General features: G+C 43.0%; 1 protein-coding gene across 2 annotated transcripts in view; it reads left to right on the top strand.

Annotated features, from left to right (window-relative positions):
- The first annotated feature begins 368 nt into the window (after positions 1-368).
- The window catches only part of LOC142497484 (sulfotransferase 2A1-like), a 29,596-nt gene continuing 6,242 nt past the window's right edge, over positions 369-23,722 (top strand). Inside the window, exons 1-6 of one of the 2 annotated variants that reach the window (XM_075605329.1) lie at positions 400-509; positions 4,356-4,442; positions 5,837-5,979; positions 13,680-13,888; positions 18,287-18,413; positions 20,805-20,899. In XM_075605329.1, coding sequence (XP_075461444.1) covers positions 4,372-4,442; positions 5,837-5,979; positions 13,680-13,888; positions 18,287-18,413; positions 20,805-20,899 — 645 coding nt within the window. In that variant the 5' untranslated portion in view covers positions 400-509; positions 4,356-4,371. Of the gene's footprint in view, positions 510-4,355; positions 4,443-5,836; positions 5,980-13,679; positions 13,889-18,286; positions 18,414-20,804; positions 20,900-23,722 lie in introns of both variants that reach the window. The other variant, XM_075605330.1, reaches the window with a different exon arrangement.

Raw genomic sequence — 23,722 nt, forward strand, 5'->3', positions numbered from 1 at the left:
AGTTTGAGTATTAACCATTGTCCCGTATGCAGGTCACGTGCTCACAGGGGTGTCGTACATGACACCCAGAATCTGTCTTTTAGGTCTTCTTTTTCTGAGCCACATTTTGGGCATATTCCCAGTTCCTTTTTACAGGTATATCTCCTTTTCCAGGGCGAAATATACTGTAGGCCCTATTTAACACTTTTATATGTGTTTCCTGCATTATCGCTCCGCTTAGGGCTTTTAAATTTGCTTCCTGATGTGTAAAGACCTTTCAAACGTGGATATCTCTGGGCAAACTTTCTTCCAACTTTGCAACAAGATTGGTTGGACAGAGGACATTGTGATCCAATAAAGATACTTTTTATGGGAGTCCCCTCTTGATTTTTTTTTTTTTCCTTTCCCTTCATTGGTAGTTCTCCGCAGTCTCTCTACTTTCTACTGTTGATTTTCACCTCCAGGGGATTTTACACACCTCTGGACGTCCACGGATCACCAGGACGGACAATCGGTACTCCGGAATACAAGTGAGTTAACCCCTTCTGTTAATATCTTGGATAATGTGATTAATCAAAATCTTTACTCAAATTTGGGTGATGTTTATAGTGCCACTTTTCTATATATGTGGTGATCTATTGCAGCCACTATTAGTCCCATGATCCTGCTACATATTTGTATTATATTTAACCCTTGAGAATGAGGTTCCAGAATTCAAGTTACTTATTCATATGGTTAAACTAAAGAACCTGGTGTTCGTGGCGCAAATGTATGTGAATAAGAATGGCGCAATATAATAGTGCAATAAACCCAGTGATTGTGTGTAAATAAACACTGATGTCACTTTACTGCAGCTCCATGCAAAAGAATCCTCTGAAGTAGTTGCTTCTTGAGAAACCTCACGTAGAGAAGGAAACACAGAAACATGCAATATGGTTCATTAACATGTTACTTTCTTTAACAAACAACACAGAGGGTAAAGGAACAACTCACAATTTCCCCGCTGGTCAAAAGCAGAGAGTGGCTTAGGGCGTACTCCAACCCAACTCCTGGCTCGGTTTCTTGTTGTGCACGTGTCTACGTGCAGGTCTCCTCCGGTCCGCGTCTCTCACTCGTGTACCAGGGTTGCCTTGCTTCCATCTCGCAACAACCGCACTGGTTCCTGCTCGAGTGGGTACAGTGGCCTCTGAAGCTCAAAATGCCCAACGTGTTTCGTCCGTGCATAGACTTTTTCTGGGTTAACTATTGTGTCTCCACAATCTCTTTTTATACCCTGCGTTATCACAGCCTACACGTTTTCAGCTGCTTCAACCTAGCAATTGGTCCAAAAGCTGTTTCTTATTGCTAGACTAAGCTGTCAGAATACTAATCTCAAACAGTCTCACAATTTACTAGTACAAAGAAATACATTGATAGTTATGACATAGCAAAATGTTGTTTACAGAGTTTTATACATTGGTATTTAAAATAAAATAAACATTTTAAAACTAAATGTAATACATCATTAAATACAATAAAACAATAAATTTAGAAAATAAGATAAAATACATGAATCTCTACATAAACTGTCTCTTTCTACTATTTTATAAGATTGTTTCAACTAAAAAGTAAAAGAGAAAACAGGTTAGCATATCTGAGGGATATAACAAATGCAAAAACAGGTTAGTATATCTGAGGGATATATTAAATCCAAAAAATGCATATAGATGACTCTGGATAGACCTAAAACCTTTCTTACATGTAGAAAAAATATATACTGTATATATCCATAAATATAAGGATATTCCTGCATGAATCACAAAAAACATGGGGATAATCAATATATAAACTACGAAAAAGTAGAAGCAAGGGCCAGGAAAACAGACTGTAAATTGTTAATATTGAACCATGAGCTAATAAAAATCTGTACAAATAAAACTTAAAATTACTTTAAAAATATTTTTACAAATATACCTTTAAAAATCTCTAAAAATATATTTAGGACAAACATTTTTAAAAAATCCTTTAAAAGCTTCAGACTGTAAGATAGCAGAGATATCTTTCAAATGTCATGTGAGGAAAGCATTTAGGTCAACGTGCACATTTAGTTCTAGGGGTCTCAAGGTTTTGAGTTTGTGGATCCATAGGCTTTCCCTTTGGGAAATAGTTTGTACTGTATCCCCCCCCCACCCCCAATGTCTTGGAATATGATCCACTCCAATAAACCCGAGACCTCCTGGATCAGATTCATGACAATTCTTAATGCAGTGTAACCCATATTCCCCCCCCCCCCAATCGCAGATAGGGTGCATATGAGGAGAATCTATAGGTATTACCGGTGTGGTGCTTTACCAGTTAGGCTCACAGGAGGCCTGAGCCTCCGCCAGTGAGAGCCTGGGGTGTATCCTCTGGAACAATAGTATATGGTACAGCGTCTCCACCTGCGATGGCTCCCAGCAGAGCGGGACTTGTTCCTTGCAGGACACATTCAAATGAACACATACACTAGATGTAAAATAGCAACGGTCTTTACTATAGGCAGAATATAACATAACACATACATCAGCAATACACAACAAGATACATGTGCCACTAGCTGGCAACTATAACCTTGCCCCTAACTGGGGTATAACCTTCTTAGCCCCTAACTGGGCTATACCCATACACTCCCCTTCCCAACCCCGTGTCCAGAGAGTCCAAGCCCACCCAAGTGTATGAACAGGCCTGTCACATGTGAGGAGCAAGGTAAAGTTGGTGCACGTGTGGAAGGCTTTAAATACCTGCCCAGGTGGGTGTCTTCGCAAAGGGTCTACCGGCGCCGCTTGGTCCAGCGCTGATCTGTACCTCCACGTGGGATGGGGTCCAGCCGGACGTCGCACCGTAAGGACAGTCTCTGGATCAGCAACACAGCATACAGGAACATGCAGCAAGCACTATCACTGATCCCTGCACTAAGGAACTGTACAGGATCTCTCTCTCTCCCTGCACTGAGGAACTGCACAGGGTCTCTCTCTCTCTCTCTCTCTCTCTCCCTGCACTAAAGAACTACAGCAGGCACTGTAACTCTGTCCTTGCCTATCACACAGCTGAAGACGCAGGGTCCTTACCTAAGGGCCTGTCCCTATGACCACCCACCCTCACTAGTGGGGAGTCAGGGCCTCAACTCTAGCCCGGGGTACTTCTGGCGTAGGGCAGAAGCTCGCAGCTCTCTGCCCCCCTTCCTTCCCCCTCTGTCTCCTAAGTCTCACTGACTCCTCACTGCGCACACAACAATGTATCTTTCCTCTCAGGGAAAGCTGTAGTCCCCCATGGCCCTCTTTCCTATTGGGGCCGGTTGCGCGATCTGTAATGGCCGCCGCTACTCTCTGCTGAGCCTGCGCAACTCTCTAATGGCCGCCGCATCGCCCTAACTGCGCATGCGCGACTGTGGGCCGTCCCTGCGCTACAGAGCGCCTCTGCAGCCACTTCTCCTTTACCAAAATGGCCGCCTCGTCGCTACTGCGCATGTGCGAACCTCCACGACACAACCACGATGGCGGCGCCCTGACTCCGATACCGCCGGGAGCCCCCGCAGCAGCGAGGGTAAGGTGGACCCTGCTACAGCAGTTAAACATTATTTCTTTAAACCTATTTTAATGTTCCTCACATGTTCTAAAATCCTAGTTTTCAGTTGTCTTGTTGTGCAGCCCACATATTGAAGGCCGAATGGACACTCTAGATTGATACACTCCAAATTCAGTGTTGCAGCTTATTAAACTTGAAATTGCAAAAACCTCACCTGTTTGTTTTGAAGTGAATTTTTTGCATTTGTTGATGTCACACTTAGGCTGCGCTTATAGTGCCGGCCAGGCTGCGGTCACTGGAAAAATCAAATTGAAGTGACTTCCAGCGATCGCGACCAATCCGTCGCTTCGTTGCGCTGTCGCATGGCTCCTACTATAAGCGCACGCGACGGCTTCAATACATTTATTTTGAAGCGACTGTAAGCACAGCCTTACAAGCCACACATTCTACACAAGTATAGAATCCTTTTGGATTGTTTTCTAACCATGTGCCCTTTCTAGATTGATCACTGAAATTTGAAGTGTTGGCTTTCTCCTTAAGGCACTTTGGGCCAATGTATCCTTCAAGTTGGGGGCTTTGATGAAAAAATTTGTGGTCTTTCCTGTAAAAAATCCTTTAAGGATTTGATCTTGTTTCAAAATAGGCCAATGTTTTTCGATAATTTTCCTAATGTTTTGTGATTCGCTATTATATTGAGTGATGAATGGTATAAAAATGTTGTATCCCTCTCATTAACAACTTTTTTGGGGCTGTAATAGATATTTTCTTTCCATTTTTGTGACCTCTTGTATTACAATATCTAATGTCTTGGAATCATATATTCTTTTTTTTAGGAATCTCTTAATCAAAATGGTTGACTGCTCCCTGATAAGTTTGATCAGAGGTGCAATTCCTCCTGATCCTCCTTATCTGTCCCTTAGGTATGTTATCCAACCACTTATTTACAGTAGATGACTGCTCTCTCCCCGCACAGGCTCGTTCTGGACTCCTGTGCTGAAGCATTGGTTTACCAGTGCTGCCTGGCGGTGTGCCCACTCCGGTCAGCCTTCTCCTTCCTGAGACCGGCGCCATGGGCCGTGGACGCCACTCGCGCAAACCCCGTTCCCGACCTGCAGCAATTTCGCTGAAGCAGGAAGGCCTGCTTGATCTCCTGTTGCCGATTCCCTGCTTGGACTATGTTTACCCTGATGTCTCCTATCCTGATCCTGGCTTGTCCACTGACTACGCTGCTCTCTCCAGTCCCGACCCTGCTATGTACGACTACAAACTGCGCAATCCGGATCAGCCTGCGCGGTCTAAGGTCGGTGCTTATACAACCCTACCTCAGCCACGCGGTCCGACCCTGGTTTGTGGCGAGCACAACCGTGACATTACATAAGTGAACACGGTATATATTATATACAAGACATTGCATGCACAGTTAGAGATAATATATATTATAGATAGTTGCAATAACACGTTACTCAACCTGCAGGTTAGTCTTTCCTTAATCCACAGGCTCTGACATGTTTTGGTCCTTTTTGTCTCTCCATTTGATGCTGCTTCTTCTCTCTCTGCAGTAAAGTGTTTCACCTCCTTGCTCCTGAAGGACCGCACACATGTCCTATTTGAGACAAGGTGGAGTCTTTGTGCATGCTCCCTAGAATCATGACAGCCATTCTTAGCAGTGTTGTACAAAAATTATTAATTTAAATGGTTAAAAGCTCACTCCATAGCATCTCCCACTCTCAGGGGAACTTGCTTGCTTGCAGTATGATTGTGACAACTCTAATACAGAGTGCTTTTCCTGGTAATGTACAGGTGAATAAAAGCTTCAATCAGACTTAGAACTTTGCAACTAATATTGACAGATTTATTATAAATCATTCTTCCTGGTATTGCACAGGTTATTAAGAATTTATATTAGTGTTAGGGACCCTTGAAACGTGGTCTGCCGTGCAGTTGGCTCAAGGGCTTACAACAATTTGTCCAAAATGTTAAACTAAAAGACCATTTTATTTAATAGATATTTATACATATATATTTAGGCACTGTACCGTGTATGAGTTTCACTGGATGTGCACTGAGCTCTGTCTGTGTTTTATGTTCTGTCTCTGGTTTTAATTAGCAGTGTTGTAGCATTTTTTTTTTACCCACCATAACTTTTTTTAATGTCATGTACATCAGAAAAATTGACATTTACTGCATGGCAATGGATGCTGAAGCCTTTAATGGGCCAACATCATACATATAATTGGACATAAGCTTATGAAACTTCACAAGTTTCTTCAACTGTGATATTTTTCCTGCTGACTTAATATTTTATACTTTTCAGCTGCACAATGTCAACAGACTACTTTCTGCACAAAGGCATTAACTTCTCTTCAGTAATGTACTCAGAAGAGAGACTAGACTACGTGGAGAATGAGTTTCAGGTGCGGGATGATGATGTCTTCAACATTACCTTTCCTAAATCAGGTATGGATCAGATAAAGGGTCGGTGACAATAATAACACCAAAGGGCTTCACAATGACAAGATTAAAAAAAATGTTTAAAGCTATAAAAACAAATAAAATAAACAACATATAAGTATAAACAAAATACATAATGTAAAGTAATTAAATGCCTTGGTAAGATAAGTCTCAAATTGCACGAGATCGATCCAAGGGATCAAAGTACTCCAATTGTTGCACCCTATATACAGTAAATAGATAGCTAGGACTGCAATAGCCCTTCAGATAGTGTCTGATTGGCGATCATAATAGATCAAAGTGGACCAGCTATTTCATAAAACCAAAAAATAACACGTTAATACATCCAAAATATACAATATACGCAATGAAATGAAGTATTACAATAGAAAATGTATAAAATTCCTCTAAGTGTCGTGGTGATATAAGCAAAGCCACTCAGCTGTTGTGTCCATGTATCCAAGAAATGTGTATAATATGCAAAATTATATGTGCATATAATAGGATGTCTAAAGAACAGCTAAATGAGATTGTAGAAAGACTCCAAGTATGATGCATATAGAGAGATTTTGGGTAGATAGTAGGTGGTATCCTGATATAATGGTGTGCAATGTATATGTCAAGATTGGTATTTGATACACTCCATTGCTCTAATGAGCATATGTATATAAATATTGCACCAATAAGGTCCAGTGAGCAGGCAGCAGAGGCTGGGGGCGGAACTCAGGCAGAGAACTGAGGCAGAGAGCTGCAGAACTCTGCCCACCTCTGCTCTCCATGACATCAGGGTGAGGAGTTACCATGTGCTGCTGTGGGAAGGTATTTTGTGTGTCAGTTTTTTTTTGGGAATTGTGGGAAAACTCAGCCCACGGGATCAGATCAACCCAGTCGCCCTGTAGTGGTTCAGATGCAAAACATCGCAGAATTGCTCCAGGGACTGGCCAGCCCCTTCTGTGAGTCCATTTGACTGGGGATGGTTGGAAGAAGGAAAATGAAGGGAGAGGCCCATTCTTCTTTCATAGAAGGCCTTCCAGAATCTTGAGAAAAATTGGGATCCGCGGTCTGAGACCATAACGGTCGGGACTCCATGTGGGTGAAATATCTCCTTAATAAAGATTTCAGAAAGTTCGGAGGTGTAGGTAGCTTCCTGAGGGGAACAAAATGGGCTTGACGTGTAAAGCGATCAACTACGACCAGTATGGTAGTCATACCCCTGGTGGGCGGCAATTCCATGACAAAATGCACAGATAAGTGGGTCCACGAATGGGAAAGAGTTCTGCCTTGATTTCTGGTTCCGTAAGGGGGTAACAAGGAGAGGGGAGTTAACGAGGAGAGCATGGGTAACGAAAGGGGGTAAGTGCGGCCTCGAGGGGGGATGGGCCTTTGGAGCAGATCGATGGTAGGGCAGGCGGCAGTGGTGCAAAGTCCTGGCAAAATGTCAGGGCAGGTGGAAGGCAGTGAGGTCGGGGTCACGGACCGGGGTCAGCAACCAGGTATCCAAACAGGTAACGGAAAGGGTGAAAGCAAAGACCGGCAGGAGCTGCAGAAACACAGAACTTTGCTCGGCGACTCCCACCAGGAAGTGCAGCCTTACATAGCAGGCTGCCAGTAACCAAAATGGCCAATTTGAGTAGAAAGGGCAAGCAGCCTGGAAAACACGAACTGACAGCAAAACCCGGCATGGATCGAGCAGAATCCTTACTATACTACACCATTAGATTTCTTGCACTGTTTCCTTTTCTTGTAATAATTTTTTAACATCTGGTTATTTTTTTTTATAGTAATATCTAATGTTGGTGTAATGGGTATTCCCTGTGAATACAGACGCTACTACTTGCTGTGTATACCTGTGTGGCTTTCAGGAGCCTAAGCCTCCGCTCGGGGAGCCTGGGGTACATACATATAACGTAATCTCGTGGTGCAACGCCTCCACCTGTGATGGCTCCCGCCAGAGGAGGAGTGGTTCCTCGCAGGACAAATATATATATATCACTCCACACACCGCATGTAAAATAACCAATGACTTTACTGTAGCAATACTTATTCATATATAACAGGTGTTCCTCTCTGGAGGAGACACTAACTACTGCATCTCGCAGGATGCTCCCACCTACACCGGGTGATCCCACCCCGTGTCCAATAACCCCACACAATATGTCCCGCACTCTTTAGGTGAGATGATATGTGTGACTGCGCAGCCACTGGTACCGTGTGAGTATAATGTAGGATCGTTGGTGCACTTGAAGAATGATACCTGCCCGGGGCTCCTACCCCGGGGTCCGCAGACTACGACCGGGATTCCGCCTGATCCGACGTCGTCCTCTTCACCGCGTTGGGTGAATTCCGGCGTGGATAATATCACCTTAGTCTCAGTGTCTTTGGTGGCGTTCTGAGCCCAGAACCCACCTCGCAGGGCTGCACGGCTTCAGCGCTGTGTCCCTGACTATCCAAATAGCTAAAGGGGCAGTGTCCCTATCTAGGGCCTGTCCCTATAGCACAACAAGCTACACAGTGGCTCAGGGCTGCCTGGGGCCTAGGGGGGCTGCTGGCCTAGTACAGGGAGTCACTGACTCCTGCACCCTACCTCCTTCCCCTTGCTGCTCCTGACGCCGACTAACGTGGGCTCAGTGAGCCAAATGTATCCAATCTCCCCTGCAGGGAGATCCTACAGCCCTATTGGCTACCTGGCGTCACCTGACTCTGTCCCTGTGCACCCTGGGGGACTGTATCTTCTTGGGAGCTATTCTTCCATTGGCACCTCGCCCCATCAAGGGTTCTTCAGAATTAACCCTTCTGTTTTAAGTGCACTTTAGCAGTGTACTTGTTGGATTCATTTACTTTTTTGTTTGACTGGTTTTTTCTTTGTTCTACTTGGTAACAAGTAGAATTGTTGTTTAACTGAATTGGCCGGCTTCGCCGGCCAATCAGTTTCAAACCAGATCAAAATAGGTCCATTGGCACCTCGCGCGCACTTCCTTTGCGCATGCGCGAACGTCCCGTCTGCTCAATGCGCCGAAATACCCACTGCGCATGCGTGCACAGTCCAACATGGCGGCGCCCTGCACTGGGAGCCGCCGGGAGCCCTCGCGACGCGACTGCGGCCATAGCAACCGGCCGCACGCGTCCCCGGCAACCCCCACACAAGCTCCTATCCGCCCCCACTCCTGCACCCGGCCAACGGGTCCGCCATGGGGCTCGGTGGCACCCGCGATCGCCGGCAAGGTGAGGGGGGCGCGACAGGCAGGGGGGACCTGGCTACATCGGTATACAGTATCTCGTTTTAGTGGTTAATTTTTCTTAGTCCACAGACATTAACCCCTTCACCAGAGGCCATTAACATATTGCGCTCTAGATACAAGTAATTATGCAGCAACAACTGTTAATCACTTTTATACAGCTTTATAACCATTATATTTAAAGAATACTCTCTTTTCCTGAATGGACAATAACACATTGAAAAAAAGGGGGCTTCATTGGTCCTGAGCATTTGCAATTGTCTTTTAACATGACTTAGCCATTAAAAAGTAACATCTCAACCTTAAATGTATTTTTATTTTTCTATGGGAAAAACAGCCTTTACTCTATCGGCTCACCCTCCACTAGAGATTCGCTAGATTTGGTACTAACTTTTCAAAAAATCCACAAAAAAATGTAATCTAATTTTTGACACCATGAGTTCTAATTATAAACAATAAGAACTCTCCCCTTTCCCATCAGTTGCATTCTTTTCCAGCACCCTCACCACACTGTACAGATAATCTGAAAAATCTGTTTAGAACAGCACACAAAAACATGCTGACTCCTCAAGTATTCTTGCAACAAAAAAAAAGTACAGCATGTGCCTCATTTAGGCTTTTGTATGTTTGCTACCGTTTTACTTCTCATCAGGGTGACAAATTGTGTACATACTGTAATAATGATTAAAAAGACCCCCCCCCCCTTTTTTTGTGCAATAATACTTAAGTCGTCAGCAAGTTTTTTTTTTTTTTGTGTCTAAGCAGATTCTTTCACCAAGAGTTCTACTGAAATGGTCCAATGGTCCAAATTGCTAACAATTGACCATTTGGAGTTTTTAAAGTGCCAAAATAACAGCCCCACAGCGTCAATTTTTTTTTTTACAAGTTCTATCGGATTTTGAAAATGATAGTAATCAAAAATGCAATGTAATATTGTATTGTATTTCCCAAATCCAAATCGAAATAGGTTATATTTGCCAACTTTGACTAAGCGTGCGAAAATGTCACACATCTTTACACCACGTACATAGAGCAAGTTACAGTAGTCTCTATTGCAGTGTTTCAAAACCCTCTCCTGAGGGAATCCCAGCTAAAGCAGTTTTTATAAATAACTGATGAATTACCAAGCACGTATATTCAATAAATGTGAGCGTGTGATAGGTTGGTTATAGCATGGTTGGGTAACCTGTGGCAGCATTTGCTACTGCATGGGACGGACCAATTGATTGGTCTTAGCATTGCAGTCCAAATTACTGATGGTCGGCTTTATTTTTTGTTAATTGGGTAGTTACTTGCATCTTTATTTATTATTCTTTTAAAAATGTATTCACAATATAGTGCCTGCTCAATCTCTAGTTCTTTCCACATGCTCACCTTTTTTTTTTTTTAAACTGCATTAAAAAAAAAATTATCTAAATAATATGGCTCTCATTTACGTACATTAGTAGAACTCAAACAAATTTCTTTGAGAAGATTTAAAAAAAATCTGATAATCTAGTCTGCTTGGAAAAGATCTCTGTGCTGCCTGGTGGAGAGGAGAAAGTGTGAACAAAAAGCAGGAGTTACCATGTGGACACGTTACTGCAGTCTTTGGGCCCTTTTAAATAATACTTAAAATCAAAAATAAATAGAAAAAAGTTTGGCAATATTTAAATGGCATCACTTTCAAAATAGGTAATATTGGGGGCGTTGGGGGGTGTTGCACCTTTTTAAATAGTTATACAGATAGGGGAGGGGGAAAGGGGACGGGAACCTCTGCTCAGCTAATGGTCATTCTAAATAAGTAGGTGAGTAATGGTGCTGTGCTGAGAAATATAGTAATAATACACAAAAGAAATAGAACTCAGCTAATAGTACTCTATGACTCTAAAGTGAATTGATAGTAGTAATAAGTAGTGATAAGAAATTTTAAAATAACTTTATTAATATATTCCTTAAAATAAAGGGGTGTACATAAATGAAAGTAAAATGACCGTGTATCCCAGTCAGTTGGGAGGAGGGGATATACCCCTTCCACTTTGGCAATAACCCTCCAGTATACTAGTGTAGCCCTTTTTCTGAACCCTCCCAAAGGAACTACCGGTCACTGTACGACACCTGCGGTTCTAGGAGAACTGAGCCTCCGCTAGCTGGGAGCCTGGGGTAACACTTATACATATACTTAGCGCAGCGCCTCCACTTACCGAGGATCCCCGTGATGTAAGATTCCCCTGGGCAAGAAACATACAACACCTTATGATTGTAACTGGTTTTTACTGTAATAATGCAACATAGCAATAACACATAACATGTACTTTTACTCTAACGGTATAACCTTAGTGGCTGCCCACTCATCAAGAGCAACGTCTCCGTCCCCTCACCGCGTGCCCCACACACCGTGTCCATGTATAGTATATTGTATAGGCTCAGTTCTTTAACCACTCGCTCAGTGTTCCTAAAGAGTTTAGCCTAAGGCGGGATCAGCGCCTGTTGACCGGTGTTGGTGCACTTGTTGTTATAGTACCTTCCGGTCACGGTGGTGACCGGTACCTCTTCGCAAAGGGTCAGATGAATTAGCGGTCTGCCTCCTGGGTCTCAATGTCCAGCCGTCTGGTCCCAGACGACTCGCCAGCAAGCCTGCTCTGCACGCTCGTCCCTTTGTTCCTAGCTGTCTACACAGTAAGGGTGATGGTCGCTACCACTATGGCCGTCCCTGCAGCACCGCAACCTTTGGTGACTTGAGGGAACACTTCTACGGGCCTACGGGGTAGCCTGTCCTATGCAGGTGGGTCACTGACTCCCTGCACCCACACTACCTCTCCCTTCACCTGCCGGATCCCCTCTCACTAACTCAGCCTAACACCTGCAGTAAACACACTACACTCACACAGTGCCTGCAGCAACCATACTGCACTCAACCGGTACCTGCAGCAACCCACTGCACTCACACCATACCTGCAGCAATCCACTGCACTCAACCAGGTACCTGCCTCAACCGTGCTGCACACATACACTGTGCCTACTTGTCAGCGCTCACATCACTGCCAGCTGTGACACTGACAAGACTGCACACTCACACCTAAGGGCAGGGTCCCTAACCCAGGGGCTGTCCCTCAGTACTTACCCACTACCCTGGTTGGGGCCTGCCTGGGATCTGGGGATGCCTTACCTGGTGTAGGAGCCACTTGCTCCCTACACCCTTCCTCCCCCTTCCTGCAACCAGCTCCAATTGCCAAACGTGGTCCCCGCAACATTGTAGCCTTCCTCCACAGGAGAAGCTGCAAAACCCTATTTGCTGGCTGGCTGCACGTGATGTGGGTGAAAGGGCAATCCCCAGAGGTTGCTGGGAATTGTAGTCCACTCAGGACCTCTTTAGCATTGGGACTGCGTGCGCTACCCTTACTGCGCCTGCGCGACCAATGCGCACGCTCGCGCAACCCCTAGCCGGGTACGCCGCAGAGACTCCGGGGACTCGGAGCGCTCCCTGCTCTGGCCCCCACCTTTGCGTTGTGCCGGCGGGTCCGTCGCTGCCTCCGGCGGCACCCGCGATCGCTCGGCACGCTACAGAGGGGGTCTCTGGAGGCAAAATAAGACCGGGGCTACACTAGTATGGAGGTATAAGTAACTGTCAATATATCACTCCATATATACTTTATAGGGTGATATAGTTTTGTGTGCAAGGTTTTTAGGCTACACGCTAATTAGCATTTATCTCGCTATACCCCGGTGATAGCAGGTTTCTGACTGGGATACACGGTCATTTTACTTTCATTGATGTACACCCCTTTATTTTAAGAAATATATTAATGAATATATTTTTACATTTCTTATCACTACTCTACTACTATCAATTCACTTTAGTCATAGAGTGCTATTAGCTGAGTTCTTTTTCTTTTGTGTATTATTACCTTTTAAATAGGACCTCCAATATCTCTACAATTTTTGATGAGCAGGTAATGGAGATATAAGTAACACAAGAAGTATTTATCTTTAATCATATGTATTTCATTAGAATATAATTTTTCATAGCACAATAACATTTAATGTCTACCATCATATACCTTTATTGCACACAGATAATACATAAAAATATATTGATGAATTGAAATGGTTAATTAATTATGTTTCAAGACTTCGGACCATATTTTTACACTTGAATGGGCCATTAGGTGTGTCTTGGCACTAGAAGGTTTCTTATGGCAAAATATTTGGCTTTTAATGACTAGTTTTGTAATTACGCAATACCATACATAGTAGAAAGACCACATGATCAACGATGACCGGCTTAGCCAGTCAAAGTAATTCCATAAAGTTGCTTAGTACAGTTTTCTACAATGGCAAAATATCTAGGTATGTGATGTATAAAGTAATCACTAGCTCTCCCGGTCCCTGTCAGCCAGGATGACATGATAAACCAATGTACAGTAGGTGATGTACAGGTTTCCTATTACACTTGGCAAATTAGTGACTTCCATTGAATTTTGTTTGCAGGAACCAACTGGATGATGGAGATCCTGAGTCTTATCTGCAGAAATGGTGACCCCACCTGGTGCCAGGAAGTCCCCATTTGGGAAAGAATTCCCTGGCTTGATATTAGTGGTAGATGGCAACTAATTGACAAAGAAGAAACCCCTCGGTTTCACTCCTCCCATTTACCCATCCAGTTGTTTCCAAAGTCTTTCTTTACTTCCAAAGCCAAGGTGAGAAGTCCGCTGCAATGTATATATCATATTCATTTGTTTTACTTAGGCATACATGAGGAAAAGGTCTGATGTTTACAAAGCTATGTGTACACTATAAAATCTATGAAGAATTCCCATTTGTTGGTCGCATAAATGATGTCCCAGTTTATGATGAATCTACACAAATGGACTTATTCTATAAAAGCTGAAGCAGCTGTTCTGGACGTTTTTGGACAATAATCCCTGTTAAAGTCAATGGGTATGTTCAGGCAAATTTTGTATGAACACCAGCTTTGGCATATTTAGAGTTACACGCGATCAGCTGTGTTTGGAGGAGATCCCGATCGGTAGTTTACAGGTCACGTGTCTAAAGCAGCGTCATGACGTGAAACACCCTACGCATTTCATCAGCGTCAGCTGACTTCATCAGGGGCTGCCCGGTGAGGTACGGCATAGAATATTTATAGAAACCACTAAACAGAATTCATTGGCCAGTAGATGATTCACAAGACAACAAGCAATTGAAAAAATTGAAATCCCACAGAGATGATTGCAATAAACAGAGATACAAATAAGATATAATGTGTTAAAAACAGCCTGTTGTTAAAACTCTAACACATAAATAGAAAATAATAAAAAATGCATAATATGAACACAAACGTACAATGAAAACACAGCAAATATTTGTAATAGGGCAAAAAGCTCCAAACTAAACAAATAGTTAAAGCAGATCTATAATGTACATGTAACGGGTATTCCCTCTAGTATGACCCACCCAATCTCATATTGGCCCCTGTGGTCTAACCAGTCCCCATTACATGGTCGTGTCTGGTGGTGCACCTGTAGGCAACAGGACTCCTGAGTCTCCCGCATGATGGTATTCGGGGATTGTCAATCCAGACAGGCAGCTGAGGTACTGTAGTGTGTGTGAGTCCTACCTATATCACGTGCAGCGCCTCCACCTCATCAGGATCTCTGCGTCCGCAGGGAGATGGGTCTGATGAGGAACTCCTTCTTGGTGGTGACTTCCACTGGAGAGTAACTTCACACTCACACAGTGTGGTTGTCTTTGAACAGGGCATCTTTATTGATGATGATGTGAACAGACTCCCCCTTGCAGCGGTTAACTCAGCCGCACATCTCGCTGTGCTGTCCCTTGAAAAGGTACGCCCTCCCAATGGAGTGGGATCCCCTCTCCCCGCAGGGAGATCACCCCTGTGCCAGGTCCCTGGACACAGTGTGGCCTTGTCAGGCTAGATGTAGAATGGGCCACTAGTTACTGCACTAGTGGGCCCTTCATTTCCCAAGTCTCAACACAGACTTATTCCTTTAACTCTCTCCACCGCTCTCCCTCCAACAACTAACTTTGGGCAGTGCTGTGCCTTATATACCTCAGGAAACAGACACATCTCTGATGTCACTAACTGTGGACTCAGAGCATGTAGCCACTCCCATCCATACATAGGGCACCTCACCAGGGTGTGAGGGCAAACCTCCATGATTACTGCTGGCATCCCTGTAACTTACCAGGTTTACTGCCAGCAGGAGAGATAACTGCAGACCATTTTACATGCCTGGCTACATACATATCTATAATTAACATATAAAACCTCAGTCTAAAATGTTAAAATGACAAATGTAAAACCTCTGACTAGATAAAAGGTTAAAAAGATACGCTAAATATAGAACAGTGTACTTGACATTGAGAGATACCTGATTCAACTGTGACGAAAATAGACAAGAACAAAAGAAGATAAGAAGAAAAAAAGAAAGGTGTAAGAGAGAGGGAGAAAGGGACAAGATAAGATAGAAAATGAAAGGGATCGATGAGGGAAGGGATATGAGGAGGAGGCGGAGGGGGGCTGGAGACAAAAGGAAAGGAATGTGACAAGGAAGGAGGAAAAGAGGAGGGAACGGAAAGTGGGAAGGAGAGGAGAAGAACAAGGGAAAAGACAGAAAAGGGAGGGTAGGAGAGAGAGAAAAAAGGGGAAAGAGGAAGAAGGGACAAAAGACAAGTGTAGAAGAGAAGGAACAGAAGAAGATATAAGAGTGAGACAGATGTGAGCCTACACTATAGTGCTGATATCTACATTTTCATTAAGACTAAATGGTACAAGACAGTTTAATTTAAAAATCTAGTAACTTTCTTTCCTGGAAAGAAGTTTAAAACGTTCACCAGCAAGAACGTTTTAAACTTGAGATTTCTTACACCAGGAGAAAGGTGGTAATAACCTTAGTTATAGTAATAAGCGAGGAAAGTGTGCATGTGTATATATGTGTAATATATACAGTCATGTGAAAAAGAAAGTGCACCCTCTTTGAATACCATGGTTTTACATATCAGGATATAACAATCATCTGTTCCTTAGCAGGTCTTAAAATTAGGTAAATACAACCTCAGATGAACAACAACACATGACATATTACACCGTGTCATGATTTATTTAACAAAAATAAAGCCAAAATGGAGAAGCCATGTGTGAAAAACTAAGTACACCTTCAATTAAATATTCAATAGTTTGTAGAACCACCTTTAGCAGCAATAACTTGAAGTAATGGTTTTCTGTATGACTTTATCATTCTCTCACATCGTTGTGGAGGAATTTTGGCCCACTCTTCTTTACAACGTTGCTTCAATTCATTGAGGTTTGCGGGCATTTGTTTATGCACAGCTCTCTTAAGGTCCCAACACAGCATTTCAATCAGGTTGAGGTCTGGACTTTGACTGGGTTATTGCAACACCTTGATTCTTTTCTTTTTCAGCCATTCTGTTGTAGATTTGCTGGTGTACTTGGGATCATTGTCCTGTTGCATGACCCAATTTCGGCCAAGCTTTAGCTGTCGGAGAGATGGCCTCACATTTGACTCTAGAATACTTTGGTATACAGAGGAGATCATGGTCGACTCAATGACTGCAAGGTTCCCAGGTCCTGTGGCTGCAAAACAAGCCCCAATCATCACCCCTCCACCACCGTGCTTGACAGTTGGTATGAGGTGTTTGTGCTGATATGATGTTTGGTTTTCGCCAAACGTGGCGCTGTGCATTATGGCCAAACATCTCCACTTTGGTCTCGTCTGTCCAAAGGACATTGTTCCAGAAGTCTTATGGTTTGTTCAGATGCAACTTTGCAAACCTAAGCCGTGCTGCCATGTTCTTTTTAGAGAGAAGAGGCTTTCTCCTGGAAACCCTTCCAAACAAACCATACTTGTTCAGTCTTTTTCTAATTGTACTGTCATTAACTTTAATATTTAACATGCTAACTGGGGCCTGTAGAGTCTGAGATGTAACTCTTGGGTTTTTTGTAATTTCTCTGAGCATTGCACGGTCTGACCTTGGGGTGAATTTGCTTGGATGTCCACTCCTGGGAAGATTGGCAATTGTCTTGAATGTTTTCCACTTTTGAATAATCTTTCTCACTGTAGAATGATGGACTTTAAATTGTTTGGAAATGGCCTTATAACCCTTCCCAGATTGATGTGTAGCAACAATTGCTTCTCTACGATCATTGCTGATGTCTTTCCTCCTTGGCACTGTGTTAACACACACCTGAATGCTCCAGACCAGCAAACTGCTAAAACTTAGGTATGAGCTTAGAAAGGTTGACACCAGAAGGAGTAGAATTTGTATGTGGGTGGCAAGGACGAGAGCATACAGAAATAAGGCAGTGACCTGGATTGGGAGAGATATCCCAAGCAACAGAGAGATATACCCTGAAGCAAGGAAGAGAAGCATGGATAGAAAGAGAATGTGTGAGGAGGATTTGTAGGGGTGCGTTTTAGTGCAGGGGGTATAGCTGTGTAGTGTCAGAGGGCGCAGGTAAGAAAGGAGTTCATGTGAACTGAGAAGTGGCGAAGGAAGTAGAGATGGAGATATATGAATAGAGTTAGAAACATAATGAGACTGGTAGAAAGATGCACGTATTTTGAAAAGAAGTGAAGTCAAAGAAAATAGAAACAGTAGTGGCGGCATGGCAGCAATAGTTTAGTGCTAGATGTACAGTCTGGGATAGATAATATCTTCCTTTCCAGCGTAGTTCCAAATCCAGGATTTAGAGTCAGTAGGTATTGCAATGTCTACTAGTTTCACTCCTGTTGAACTCCCTGTTCAACTCCACACTGCATGCTACTTAAAAAATGGCTTCTTTAAATTCTCTCTTTTCTCAATGCAGTGGAGGGGACGTGCTGATAGGATCTATACCTTCACGTGTTTGCAGGCTTGTTATGTTTTTGCCAAAAAATTGAACTAAATGACCCATACTTATTAATTATTCTCTGCTCTCTTTTATATTTCTTGTTTTGTGACAGTTATTCAATAAAGATTTTTTGTATCTGTACTTTGAATTGGTATACTAGAGTGCTTTTGTTTGGGGCTTTTTCTTTCTCTTATTCTATTTATACTTCTGTTTATGTATGTAGGTCATTTACACAGCTCGTGATCCAAAAGATGTTCTTGTGTCTCTGTACCATTTTGCCCATGAAACGTCTTTGATTAAGACGCCTAATAGCTTTGAAGAATTTGTTGAAGACTTCCTGCAAGGCACAGGTGTGTGAATATCCTGAATTTCATGAAACGGTGTTCTAGTTTATTATTACTATTGTATTTAGTATGTCATTACAGGTGGAATCTTGTCAGTTCTCTTTGAAAAGATTCCTACTTTCACTACTATCAATATACTGGGAACTGCTATATACACCACAGGTTGTAGTAGTTTTGCTACTTAATGATCTACTGCTTATAATATGAATTCTAAATATAAATAAATAAATAAAACTAGGATGTGCAATTATTTTATGGGCACTTTCTTTTCGTGTTTCGTTCTCAAAACGATTAGATTGAATTAGCTAAAATGGTTGCCTATTATTTCCTGTGGTAGAGGAATCGGGGCCCACTTTTTAATGTGGAAGTGAGGATTCTTACCTGAAATACTGTTTTATTATACTGTAGCTTGTGAAGGCCACCCATATTTCCAAAAGGACAAAGCCAAATAAAGAATCATTTATTCAGAGAGAAACACCATAACATACTTTGAATCTGGTGTATAGTACACACGGACAGGGCAGCCAACAGAATGTTGGGGGCCCAGGACGAACTTGAAGGATGGGGCCCCTGCAAATGTTACGACGTCTACTTTGTCCTGTCGTATCTCTTTGTTCCCCCCCCCAAGTGGCTTTTTCCTTTTCCCACTAGTGTCTTTCTCTATCCTTTTCCCACGAGTGTGTTTATCTCTCACACCCTTTGTCATTCCATATTTTCCCCTTCTGTGTCTCTGCCCTCCCTATCTCATGTATTTCTCTTCTTTCCCCCGTCTGTCTTTTTCCTCTCCTCCCCCCCAACATGTCTCTCTCTTCTGCTCTCCTCTGCCCCCCAGCATGTCTCTTTGTTCCTCCTTGCCCCTAGTGTCTTTATCTCTCCTTTTTCCCCCAAGTGTTTCTCTCTCACACCCTTTGTCATTCCATCTTTCTCCTTTTGTGTCTGCTCTCCCCTCCTCGTGTGTTTCTCCTCTTCTTTCCCCATGTGTCTTTCTTTCCTCTCCCCCCCCCCAGAATGTCTCTCTCCTGTCCCCCCAGCATATGTCTTCCCTTCCCCACACGCAGCATGTCTGTCTCTTCTCTCCCCCAGCATGTCTATTATTGTTTTTCCTTCTTTTTTTTAATTCTTTCCTACTACTAATGTGTTTCTCGATTTTCGTTTCACCCATATCTATTTCTTTCCTCCAATGTCTTTCTCTCCCCTCCTTGGAGCTCTTATTTTTCCCTTAATGTAATTTTCTGTAACCTTCAAGTTTCTCTTTCTCTCTCTTACTCTCCCCCTCCCCAGCATGTTTTTCTCTCTTCTCCCCTCAGCATCGTTCTCTCCTCTCCCCCCAAATCGCTCTTTCCTCTGCCCCTCCCAACATGTCTTTCTTTCTCCTTTCACCCCACATCATGTCTCTTCTCCCTCCCCCCATGTATTGTTCATCTCATTCTCTCTTCTCCCTTATTTCCCCCTCATGTCTTATTTCCTCCCTTTTCTCTTTTCTCACATGTGCCATTCTCTTTATTTAATCCCCCATGTATTTTCCCCGGTCATCCTCTCTAACAATCTGATGTTTCTTTTCCCAGCATCTTTTTCTCTTTTCCTACCCTTTTCTCACTCTTTCCACTTCATGTCTCTCTCTTTTCTCCCCCTTATGTCTCTCGCTCTCTTTTGTCCACATCATGTCTCGCTCTTTCTTTTCTCACCCTCATGTCTCTCTCTCTCTCCTCCCCCTCATCTCTTTTTTTTCCTCTCCCCCACGTCTCTCTGTCTCTCTTTTCTCCCCCTCATCGTTCGCTTTTCTCCCCCTCATGTTTCTTTTCCCCCCTCTTATTTATTTCTCTCTTGTTCTTTATTTTCTCATTGTGTTCTTCTCTCTCCCTTTCTGTCTTCTTCCCTTTCATGTCTGTTTTCACCCCCATGATTAAACCTTCCCTCCCTCTCACATTTCTCAGCCTGCAGCTCCAGACCAATAATGCTCTACTTGAGCCGCCTGATCTAGGCCCTGACCTCCTACAGAGGCTCTGCAGAGGGAGGGATTTCTACTTTGTGCTTCCTGCATTTCAGTTCCCCTGCAGAGAATTAATTTGCGGGCAGGAGTGTTGGCCTCCTAAACACAGGGCCTGGGACTGCAGTCCTGGCTGTCCCCCCCTGTCGGCGGCCCTGTACTCAGGGATAATAAGCCATAACGCATCTTTAGACACCTTAAGTGATTTATGGCTTAGCAAATTTGGCATAAAACAAAAATAATTGAAAATTGCTTCCGATAGACAAAAGGGAAGCATTAGCATACGCTTCATAAAGGAAGTGCTTAATAAAAGTATTACCTCTGATTGAATCTATGATTTTATGGCAAGCAAGAAAAGGGGCAGAGAATATGTGCTGATAATTACATATCAATTCTTATATTTCCCCCAGTACCCTTTGGCTCCTGGTTCGAACACGTCAGAGGCTGGATGTCGATGAAGGATAAGAGCAACTTTTTATTCATCACCTATGAGGAGCTGAAGCAGGTAATTTAGACAGTGTTGCAGTGCATCTTTGTCCAGGCATATGAATGTCACAATTCTCAAATGAAAGAACAATGTGAATAAAGCAGATTGAATTCACTACCAAATCGGACCAACACAGAGTTTGTCTACATTTTTATGTGCAAAATGTAGCATTATTTCATTGAGTAAATATGGCCATTCATGGGATGCCAGTTTTTCTCTCATACACTATTGCATTTTATTATCTGCTTTCATGTTTAATGGTGCTTTCAATACTACAATCAAATTCTTAAACTGTTACAATCGCTTAGGTATTTTTACTTCATTATCCATATACAGTATTGCAAAGTAAGCCTAAAGATGTAATCATGCCATCTCTATGACTTAATATACTTTTGACCCCATCCCAATGTCTACTTTTTCTCTATCAACCCTTAATGGTTTGTGAGTATTACTAAAACACAAACAGTAAACGAGTTGCTTTCTTTCAATATATTTCGGGAATCAACAAAAAATATATACAGAGTGCTATTTGTTACAAAAGTAATATAATCATGACAATAAAGAAATGTACTTTAAAAAAAATTATTTTAGCAGAACCCGGCCAATTTATTGGGTTGGGCTGCACTCGCCTCAGCCTAATTTCTTATTCAAGCTCCATTTGTGTATGCAAGTCTTTATTTATATAGCCCCTTTAATGTACATAGCGCTTCACAGCAGTAATACATGTGACAATCATATAAATTACAAATAACAGGTCATGGGAATAAGGGCTTCAGACTTAAAAGTAACATTTAGGAAAAGGAGTCCCTGCTCTGAAGAGCTTACAATCTAATTGGTAAGAGCAATATACAGATACAGTAGGAGGGTATACTGGTAAGTGTGTCTGCAAGGGGCCAGGCTTTATGTATTAGGTGTATAGTATTAGCCACAGAGCTACTCGTATGCTTCGTTAAGCAGGTGTGTTTTAAGGTGGGTCTTAAAGGTGGATAGAGAGGGTGCTAGTCAGGTATTGAGGTGAAGGGCAGTCCAGAGGTGTGGGGCAGTCAGTGAGAAAGGTTTAAGGTGGGAGCGGGCTTTAGATACAAAGGGGGTAGAGAGAAGACATCCTGAAGTGGAACGCAAGAGTCGGGATGGTGTATAGCGAGAAATTAGGGCTGAGATTTAAGAACGGGAACAAGAGTGTAAAGCTTTAAAAGTGAAGAGGAGAATTGAATATGTGATATGGGATTTGATTGAAAGCCAGGAGACGGATTTCAGCAGGAGAGGCACTGAGACAGATTTAGGAAAGAGTAGAGTGATTCTGGCAGCAGCGTTTAGGATAGGCTTTTTAAAGCACTAGGTGCCAGTCTGTCTCTCTCATTTTTTATTTTGGTAAACACTACTGTAGTTGGGACTTGTTGAATAAAAAAATCTTTTAAATCTTCATATTGTTCTAAAATATGCCCATGCCTCTTCATCATACATAATTTTATACGAATCCTTATTAAATTGAGTAATAAAGGGAATAAAGTTTTTTTTTTTTTTTTTTTAATCATTCTTTTGTTTCAGGATAGAGACCCTACCTAACATAGCACCCTGTCTTTTGCGTTAGAGACAATATCTGGTTCATAATCCCTTTCCAAGAAGCAATTTTTCAAAGTTGTTGCTTCTTTGTATTTGTCCATATTGGAACAGTTCCTCCTAATCCTACGTTGGATAGCCACCGCTTATGGTGTCAACTACTATTTAGAATAAAGTTGTTGCAATCGACTTCTTTAAAATAAGTCTTGGTATTGAATGTATTGTTCTCAATATATATCACAAAAATAAAGAATAATGCTGATCACTACACAATATGAATCCACAAAATAAAAACCAATATTTTCCCAGGGTGATATGGGAACAGGGTGCAAGCATCAAGTGATAGTCTTGATGCTAATTATACACAATTAGCAGTATTAAGCCTCAGCTGTGGGCACTCAACCAAAGATTCTGAACCACAGTTAAAAGTATATAAATATATATATATGTAACGGGTTTTTCCACCCCACTCAATCTCATATGTAGTGTGGGTGAGTAGAACATGTGGTGTTACCGGTGTGGTGCGTATACCTGCAGGCTCACAGGAGGTCTGAGCCTCCGCTAATGAGAGCCTGGGGTGAATCCTCTGGAACAGATCTTCGTTTACAGCGCCTCCACCTATGTAGGATTCTAGGGAAGTGTAGAATGACCCTACATAGGAACCCAATAAGAAACTACACACACAGTGATTATATATAACTAAGGGCTTTACTACGAACATAGAGGATATCATAATCCATTACATAACATCATAACCTGTGTCCCTCTCACGAGGAGACACTACCCGTGGTGACGTCTCGCAGGACGATTCCCCGACACCAGGTGATCCCACCCAGTGTCCCAAGAACCCCACCCAATGTCCCGTACTCCTACAGAGATAGTCACTGGGTGACTGCGCAGTCACTAAAACCTCTAGGCCTGTTGGTGCACATATAATATTGATACATTCCGAGCACTCCGATGCTCGGGCCTGCAACACTCTTCTCAAAGGGTCAGACGTCCGTCTGATCCTTTCCAGGTATTCTGCCGGTGGACCCCAACGAGGGTCCCACCGCTCCACGGGAACTGCAACCGATCACGGCAACACCAACCGCATGGGAACAGCAACCGCCGTTATCAGCTTTCTGCCTAACTACTTCTAGAGTGACAGCAACCCTAACCTAGGGCCTGTCCCTGAGGAACCGCAACCTGGGATGGCTTGGGGAAAACTCCTAGGGCCTGTGGAACATTAACCTGCCCCCCTTCCCCTAGCTACCCAGTCTCAACTGTAACTGCTAATCC

Source organism: Ascaphus truei, chromosome 6 (genome assembly GCF_040206685.1).
Source record: "Ascaphus truei isolate aAscTru1 chromosome 6, aAscTru1.hap1, whole genome shotgun sequence".
NCBI lineage: Eukaryota > Metazoa > Chordata > Amphibia > Anura > Ascaphidae > Ascaphus > Ascaphus truei.